General features: G+C 36.6%; 1 protein-coding gene across 1 annotated transcript; it reads right to left on the bottom strand.

Moving 5' to 3' along the window:
• Window positions 1–2,250: 2,250 nt before the first annotated feature.
• On the bottom strand, window positions 2,251–3,186 carry LOC145983613 (histone-lysine N-methyltransferase SETMAR-like). Its single transcript, XM_083116676.1, has 2 exons — window positions 2,847–3,186; window positions 2,251–2,573 (listed from the first exon to the last, which is right to left on the bottom strand). Exons 1-2 carry the CDS (start codon window positions 3,184–3,186, stop codon window positions 2,251–2,253), a joined length of 663 nt encoding a protein of 220 aa, XP_082972802.1.
• Window positions 3,187–9,655: the final 6,469 nt, after the last annotated feature.

The raw sequence follows: 9,655 nt of genomic DNA, 5'->3' as shown, positions 1-9,655 counted from the left end.
ATTTGGCTGAACTAGGAAAAATCAGTCCAAGTATCTACAGGTTAAATAAATGCTATCCACTATTTGCCCTTATTTCTAGGTTGCGAACCACGGACCCTTCGATTATTGCCTTATAAACATCAGGATTCACGTAAAATTGACCAGATTTTTTGTTGTTAGGGCCAATATTTCACATTTTCCGTGTATTTTTACTCAGAAAACGCTATTTGAACGATTCAAGCAAGAGTTTGCATGGCAATTTAGACACTCAAACTGTGTTTCTTCAACTTTAGCTGAAGTTTAGGTTTAATTTTTACTCTAATGTCACAATTTCATCTATTCAGGCAACATTTTTATTAAATTTTGAACTCACAAAGACATTTTTTCAACTTTTAACTTGTTATTTTAAAAGTTTATTTCCATTTTTTACTCTAATATCACAATTTCGTCTATTCAGGCTACATTTTTATTGCAGTTTAGACTTGCAAAGATAATTTTTTCAACTTATTTTATTAATTTTTCTATTTATTGCAATTGTATCTTATATTTTTTTTAATTTTTAAATTTGAGTTTTGTTCTTTATTTAAAAAAAATCTCTAATCACTAAGGAAGAAGTACCTTTAAGTAAAACTTTAACCACAAACTTTATTAATATTATTATTATTATTATTATTATTGTTTTTGTTTTGATGTAGTTGTTGTATGTTGTTTTTGTTGTTAGGGTTTATTGACTTCCACTACGCTATTTTTGGTTTGCTTCGTAGGAAAGTTTGTTAATTTTAGAGGTTCATCGGTATTTTTTTACTGTTTGGGTAGGTAAACTTGCCTAAATATATGAGTATTGTTCCATATATTCTTGTTCTTGCATGTTTTTCATATGATGTGATCACCACAACTCTCCAAGTGCCTTTACGGCATGTTTCCATTTTATTGAGGCTTAGTGATTCCTAGAGCCACTTTATGCATGAGAGAAAGCTCGAAAATTTCGATCTCAGATAACCGTCAACCTCATGTCAGAGTATTTTCGAGTATATTTTAGACTTATTATGGGCCACTAGAATATCACGGCTTGCTTAATTTTTAAGTATGTTGTGCAGTTATTGTATTTTTGCTATTGCTTGCTAGATAAACTGTACGAAATGTTTAATATTTGTACTTTTTTGCACTTATAAGAGGCCAAACGTTTACTGTAACTAAAATTATTATGTGTCTAAGGACTGAAACCCCTTTACCAAGAGTACTGTAACTGAACGTTTATTAATATTGTTTCTTTCTTCCCTTAAATATAACAATTTAACAATATAATGACAAATCACAGGAAAAGTCGATGTTAGCAGATGACTACGTGGCTCTTAAGTCCACCTGCCAAACGTTTCTTACCATGCTATTTAACCTTATAGGTTTTTATTCTGGGTACGTTTAAAGAACTATTGACCTTTTTGAGTGTTTGATTAATACCAGGGGTTATTTGTATCTGTTATACTCTATTATTCGAGGCTTATATTTTTTATTCTACAATCACTATATGTCCCTGAGAACTAAATTCCACTGACTGACTCCGGCATGTTGAATGGTTAAGCACTGGTCAATATGAATTTTACAGAGGCTAGTAGGAGGCATAGGATCACACGCCAGAGCCTTATTAGCGTGCAAGAAGCACTTTCAGGGAGTACTACGAGGAAATGAATTTGATTTTTTTTTTTTGAGTGCTTTACCAGTTACACAGCCAATATTTGCTATTTCAAGTAACTACATGTACCAGAACATTTTATACCCCAACACTAACTAGACTTCAATTTATACTATATTAGGTGCTAAATGTAGCAAAAACATTGATTGTACATACTTTTGAGAATCCAACTATATCAGGATTTTTCTATGCAAGTATATTTTTATTGATTACTAAATTTATCAGACCAATCAGGAAGCCTGCAAAATTCACTAAACATAATACTATAGTGTAGGTGGTTGCATGAAAAGTTGAAATTATAACAACCACAAGATTTCGCTTTTTTTGCTTTTGTGACTAATGGTGACGCTGAGGATGAATGGAAGGCCAAAATTCTTAAGGACTGGATTTTTTAAAATTTGATTTAGTTTATTTTACCAGGTATCCAAAAACGTTCATGTCGTATTTTGCAGTGAGAAATAAAGACACTGTAATTTCTGGCAAATGTATTTTATTCAGAAAAATAAGCTCCTTCAGCTTCAATTACATTATCCCAAAGAGATACAAGCTTATAAATCCCGCATTTGTAAAAGTTCTGGTCCCTAGGAGCAAAACAATTGTCCTATGACCTGCGTGACATCATCTCGGTTTAGGAACTGTTGCTCACGCAAATGGTTATCCATGGCCAAAAACAAGTGAAAGTCTGATGGGGCAATGTCCGGGGAATAAGGAGGAAGAGGTAAAATTTCCCAACCAAGTGTGTTGATTACCTCCTTGGTCGCTTTCTCCGTATGAGGTCTAGCGTTGTCTTGAAGAAGGATTACTCCTTTCCTGTTGACTAGTGCTGGCTGCTTCGTGCGCAGTGCAGCTGCAACCCTTTGCAACTGGGACGAGTACACCTCCGATGTGATGGTTTTGCCATGCTCTAGCAATTCAAAGTGCACAACACCAGCGCTGGTCTACCAAACACAGAGCAATACCTTCTGTTCATGAATGTTTTCTTTGGGGGTCAATGCAACACAACCAGGGGACGACCAATGATGTTTTCTTTTGCGGTTACTGTATAACACCCATTTCTCGTCACATGTCAATATCTGGTCCAGGAATGGGGCTTTCTTGTGGCGTGACAGCAATGATGCGCAAATGGTGAGCCTCTACCGTTTGTTTTCCTCGGACAAACCGTGAGGAACCCACTTACTGAGCTTCCAAGTCTTCCCGAGGTTGTGCAGATGCAATCGAATGGTTTCCTCCGACACTCCAAACCCTCGTGCATGTTCTTTGCACGTTTGCTGTGGATCACGCTCGATGGGCTCCTTGAGCAGGGCTTCGTCGATAGTGGCGGGGCGTCCAGCTCGAGGCTTGTCCTGGAGGCTCTCATCGCCCGATGCAAATCGACTGAACCACTTTCGCGCTGTGCGCTCACTCACTGATGCCTCTCCAAACGCGGAGTATATCTTTCGAGCAGCGGCTGGAGCATTGCTGCCAAATTTGAACTCATACAGTAAACACGGCCGTAAAACGTCCTTTGACACTGACATGTTCCCTTCAGGATTGTAGTTTCTACAGACCTGCTGTCTATGCGACCGACACGCCTCCCAACTCTGCACTGACTGACGGTTACGGGGAATGTAAACTTCTGATGTCATCAAGACAGGATTGCCGACACATGCCGTTTGACTTTCACTTTTCGTTTCAGGGGCACGAACTTTTTTGGATACCTGGTACTTAGCGTTTTGTGCCTCTTGGCTAATTTGCGAAGATGGGGATGAGTGATGAAATGATGAAATTGATGAATGGACATTCACAAACAACCAAGCCCGACCGGGATTCGAAACCGGGAACCTTGGCGTCGCAGCGCGATGTGCTAACCACTCGGCCACAGGGACGGGCTTAAGGACAGGATGTATTTTACCACTACAGACGCCTATGTAGAAACACTAGAGTACTGTTAGCTTTCAAAATTCAGGCTATACTGTACTGTTTCTTAAATATTTTGTATTTGGCACGTTTAACAAGTTACACTTATATCCATTTCAGGACAAATATTGCTAAAACTCTCAAATTTACTGTGTACAAGTTGATATTGCTGCTATCAGAGGAATAAACGACCCTATTTTACAAACAAATGGTATTGTTTACACTTTATTTACTTCAATCTGAGACTAATATTTTACAGTAATTAAATCATTCAGACCTAGTCAATACTTTACTGCATCAGAAAGTTTGTTATTAATCTAATAAGTATGCTATTTTGTGCTATTCTAAGGCAAACGTTGTTTAATTTACTGGTTATAATGCAAACTTTTGCACAAATTCGATATATTCACTACCTTCAAACCAAACAATTGTACTTATTTAGCGCATTTCATTTATATTTCTTGTAAATAACTTATGTTTCTTATAATTAACAAACTAAACTAATTACTTTGTCATGTTAAAAACCTTATTTTTTACAATTTCCTATTCTATCAGGTTCTATATTGCTGTTTTTATCAATTTATGTAAGACCACACTCTGGTAAATACACATATATTCTCTTTTATACACGCACACGCACACCACACATACACACACACATTTACACACTTATACGAACATACATCTGACGTTTTTCAATATTTTGCTATGAAGTTTGCATCCACGCTATTCAAACAAGGGCAGGCAATGTAGTATTTATAAGTATTAGTAATCCCAAAGTGCTGTATTTTGGTGTCCAAGTTCAGATCAGAGTCTGCTATGTGCCTTTTGCAGGGGATTGCATGTGAAGTGTATGCATATTGAGCATTATTGAGTGTGTATGCTTCCAAGTTTCGCTGTTATTTTCCTATAATTCTGCGAAGACTGAAGAGAGTTCTCTCTTTTCAAGCAGTTTTCTTTCATTGATTGGATACTTTTTGGGAACTTAGCAGTTTTTTATGTTATGAAGCAGATTGTTGTAGAATATTTTGCATGGTCTTTTGTGATATTGAGTGTGTGCTGTAATGGTAGTAAGTATCTTTCATTCTTGTGTTGTTGTTTTTGTGTAACTTTCCTATTTTCGGTCAAGTTGCAGTACTTAGAATAATCGCTATTGTCTTATTGATCTATGAAGCTCCTTTGAATAATCATTTGCATGAGGCCCTATACTCCTAGCTGTACTTTGTTCTGAGAGCTTTCTTTTGAAGCCTTAACATTCTGGTAGTACAGTATTATTAACGTAGAGGTAAATTTGTCCGTGAAAATATGTATTTTTCCGATTAACTACAGTCGCTTAGTTGTTCTAGCAGGTATAAGTAGTTACTGCTGATGTTGTTAATTTGCTATTCGCAGGTGCTATGTATGATGTAGCTTATTTTGATAATTATAATTATGTACTGTAAATAGCCTTGGCTGTCCCTTTTATTCTTATGTTGTTGAGTTTCTCCATAAGCATGCCCTGTTTTACTCTATTCTATGCCTTGTTGCTACTCGATATCTGAGGTATGTTGCTGGTTCATATCTGAGTTAGCTTGTTTGACTACCTATTATTTTTGCTATGGCTGCGGCTATTGATGTCCCTTTCTGAATTCCATGTTGGTTTCTATTTATCCTTGTTGCTGCTTGTTATCTGAGTTAGCTTGTTTGACTTCTGTGCAAATATTGGATGTGTAACTGGTAAAGCACTCAAAAAAAATCAACTTCGTTTCCTCGTAGTACTCCCTGAAAGTGCTTCTTGCACGCTAATAAGGCTCTGGCGTGTGTTCCTATGCCTCCTACAAGCCTCTGTAAAATTCATATTGACCAGTGATTAACCATTAAACATGTTGTAGAGCCAAAGCTTTAAGCTTCAGTCAGTAGAATTTAGTTCACAGGGACATATAGTGATTGTAGAATAAAAAAATAGAAGCCTCGAATAATACAGTATAACAGATACAAATAACCCCTGGTATTAATCAAACACTCAAAAAGGTCAATAGTTCTTTAAACGTACCCAGAATAAAAACCTATAAGGTTAAATAGCATGGTAAGAAACGTTTGGCAAGTGGACTTAAGAGCCACGTAGTCATCTGCTAACATCGACTTTTCCTGTGATTTGTCATTATATTGTTAAATTGTTATATTTAAGGGAAGAAAGAAACAATATTAATAAACGTTCAGTTACAGTACTCTTGGTAAAGGGGTTTCAGTCCTTAGACACATAATAATTTTAGTTACAGTAAACGTTTGGCCTCTTATAAGTGCAGAAAAGTACAAATATTAAACATTTCGTACAGTTTATCTAGCAAGCAATAGCAAAAATACAATAACTGCACAACATACTTAAAAATTAAGCAAGCCGTGATATTCTAGTGGCCCATAATAAGTCTAAAATATACTCGAAAATACTCTGACATGAGGTTGACGGTTATCTGAGATCGAAATTTTCGAGCTTTCTCTCATGCATAAAGTGGTTCTAGGAAACACTAAGCCTCATTAAAATGGAAACATGCCGTAAAGGCACTTGGAGAGTTGTGGTGATCACATCATATGAAAAACATGCAAGAACAAGAATATATGGAACCCTACTCATATATTTAGGCAAGTTTACCTACCCAAACAGTAAGAAAATACCGATGAAACTCTAAAATAAACAAACTTTCCTACGAAGCAAACCAAAAATAGCGTAGTGGAAGTCAATAAACCCTAACAACAATTACATTCAACAACTACATCAACACAAAAAAAATAATAATAATAATAATAAAGTTTGTGGTTAAAGTTTTACTTAAAAGTACTTCTTCCTTAGTGATTAGAGAAATTTTTTAAATAAAGAACAAAACTCAAATTTAAAAATTAAAAAATATAAGATACAAAAGGCAATAAATAGAAAAATTAATAAAATAAGTTGAAAAAAATTATCTTTGCAAGTCTAAACTGCAATAAAGATGTAGCCTGAATAGATGAAATTGTGATATTAGAGTAAAAAATGGAAACAAACTTTTAAAATAACAAGTTAAAAGTTGAAAAAATGTTTTGTGAGCCCAAAATTTATTAAAAAATGTTGCCTGAATAGATGAAATTGTGATATTAGAGTAAAATATAAACCTAAACTTCAGCTAAAGTTGAAGAAACACAGTTTGTGTGTCTAAATTGCCATCCAAACTCTTGCTTGACTCATTCAAATAGCGTTTTCTGAGTAAAAATACACGGAAAATGTGAAATATTGGCCCTAACAGTAAAAAATCTGGTCAATTTTACGTGAATCCTGATGTTTATAAGGCAATAATCAAAGGGTCCGTGTTTCGCAACCTAGAAATAAGGGCAAATAGTGGATAGCATTTATTTAACCTGTAGATACTTGGACTGATTTTTCCTAGTTCAGCCAAATTCCTTAATCTTTAGGTCAAATAGTCTTTGCAATGTTACGAAAGTCAGAAGAAAAAAACGCGTAAATTACTTCCACAAAATAAAATTGGAACCTCAAAGAAAATCAATACAAGCGTGTCAAAATATTGGCGGGACGTGGTTTCCATTCAGGTCCCGTAAGGGGAAAGTAGTTATGTACCCCCTTGAGTCCGTTAGATCAATTGATTGGAAAAGATCGATCAAGGAGAACGATCGAACGGCCATGCATCGGGTGCTGAGTAATTTTCCGTTGATGTATGTAGCGATACCTGAATCTCCCTGGTGTGGATGTTACCTGTTCAACGGATTAGGAAAAGGAGTCCATCATCACTGCGAGACGTTGAAGGAGAGAGAAGAGAGGAAAAGAAGAGCGGACGAGAGAATAGGATTTCCAAGTCACGGTTGTATGTGCGAACTACGTCGCAGGAAGGAAGAGGACAAGATCGGTGAAGCTTTAGTAGGGGCAAATAGAGAGTACTGGGCCCTCAATTGGGGCTCGAATCATCATGTGGGGCTCGATCGCCTTAATGGATTTCTCTCGTAAGGCGCAGTGTTGCCAACTCCTTACCCGAAAAAATCACCAAGGTTGTGGCGCTCGTCGTAGCCTTTTATGATGTACATTTTGAGAGCAGAGTTGGCAAGACTGTGGGTTTTTACTGTAGCTTTTTATGAGGGGGGGGTTTATTGCCCTCTGTTTACATCTGGCAACACTACCGTAGATTGACAGTGTTGTTAACCTACTGGTTTTTTTTCACTGTAAATTTTCATCAAAGGACCTGAGGGGTCCATGTATTTTTTATGTCTGGCAATACTGTTGGGGGCCTAGTGTTGGCGACACTGTGGGTTTTTACTGTAGCTTTTTATGAGGGGGGTCTATTGCTTTTTGTTTACATCTGGCAACACTACCGTAGTTTGACAGTGTTGTTAACCTACTGGGTTTTTTCACTGAGGCTCGAATCATTATTTGAGGCTCGTCGTAGCCTTTTATGATGTATATTTTGAGGGGCACAGTGTCGGCGACACTGTGGGTTTTTACTGTAGCTTTTTATGAGGGGGGGTTTATTGCCCCCTTCCCCCCCCCTGTTTACATCTGGCAACACTACCGTAGATTTTTTGACAGTGTTGTTAAACTACTGGGTTTTTCACTGTAAATTTTTATCAAAGGGTCTGAGGGGTCCATGTATTTTTTATGTCTGGCAATACTGTTGGGGGCCTAGGAATAATTGTACAACAATTTGTACCTAATTGTACAACAACTTGTACCTAATTGTACAACATATACACAGACATAAAAGAGAGAGCCTTCCCGTAACTTACTTCATGTACAATTTATATGTTTTTACAACTGTGAAAAGAAAGCATATGTGTTCTGTATGCATATATTTATTCTTATTTTTCGAAGTTGAATGAAAGCACATGTTTTTACGTTCTCGTAATACTGATCTTGCTCCACTGATTTTAAATTGCTTCCATCCGCTTTTTTTTCTGTGTTATTTCCGTATGCACGCAACATTCGCTTTCAATAGGCAGAAGGAGTGTTAGTATAGCAGGCTCCAAGTTTACAATTTATTAAATTAAACAATAATTTATGTAAGAATATACTTGTACTTAACGAACACAAAATAATAAAAGCACATGAGAATGTTTGCTTGTGTTCATGTTATATGACGACTGAGTAAAAAAATAATGTTGACTCCCCGAAAGATAAAGTACTCCACGTCACCAAAAAAAATATCTCTTCTTGTCGATAAGTTGTCACGTTGTAATCAAAGGGTCCTGGGTTCGATACCTACTGGATTCCGATTCTATTTTAAACTGTATGCCCAGTCCTCTGATTAATCTATCTGTGCATAGAGTAAACTTAAAAAGTCGGTTAATTATTGTTGCGATTAAGGATTAAAAAAAAAAAGGGGTGGGTGAAGTCAGATTCAAAAAGAATGCCACGTGATTATTTTGATTCAATAGCTTTGTCTAGTTTGCTGCATTTTTTGACTGCACTTATGCGTCTAGTTGGTTACACGGTGCAACCTATCTTGTTGATTTTGGGTGTCATGTAGTGTATTTGGTGTCTGCACCACGTCTTAGAGAGGTGTAATATGTGGTGTGGTGTATGACCACGTGGTGAGTGGTTAACTAATCAAATGAATGTTTAAAGCAGCAGACAGGTATTTGTTGAATCTTCTGAACTTGAACACTGCTATTTGTCTACTCGGTTGAATGTTATTTTTTTCACCAGCCTGACACCGGGATACACCTGCACTGCATCTAATGTCAAAGAAGTGCAGCGTACTAGACGAGGATATTAAATTGCATACTGATCTATTGCATGCTAACCAAACCTCTTGGGAGGTGGGCCACGGGTCCTCCACATGTATGTATGTATGAAATGCGATTTGGGGGAGGCCAAATTTTAAATTTACAGCTTAATTAATCTGCATGCATGCTTAATGTTTGATTTTTTTGTTTCTAGTTTGACATGAGATACACACAATTTTATTTTTTGAAGTACAGTTAATATTACCTAGGTTAATCTGTGACATACAACTAGCGATCGACACGACCACCTGATGACACACAGACACAGAGAGAGTGAGCAAATTTAAAATGTGATCTATCGTGAATTAAACTAAGCTCCCTCACCCACCCACATATAGCCTTACAGGT

Source organism: Lepisma saccharinum, chromosome 2, assembly GCF_977018435.1.
Source record: "Lepisma saccharinum chromosome 2, izLepSacc3.1, whole genome shotgun sequence".
Classification (NCBI taxonomy): Eukaryota; Metazoa; Arthropoda; class Insecta; order Zygentoma; family Lepismatidae; genus Lepisma; species Lepisma saccharinum.
The sequence above is the reverse complement of the archived record's forward strand: the minus strand, read 5'-3'. Positions and strand labels throughout refer to the sequence as shown.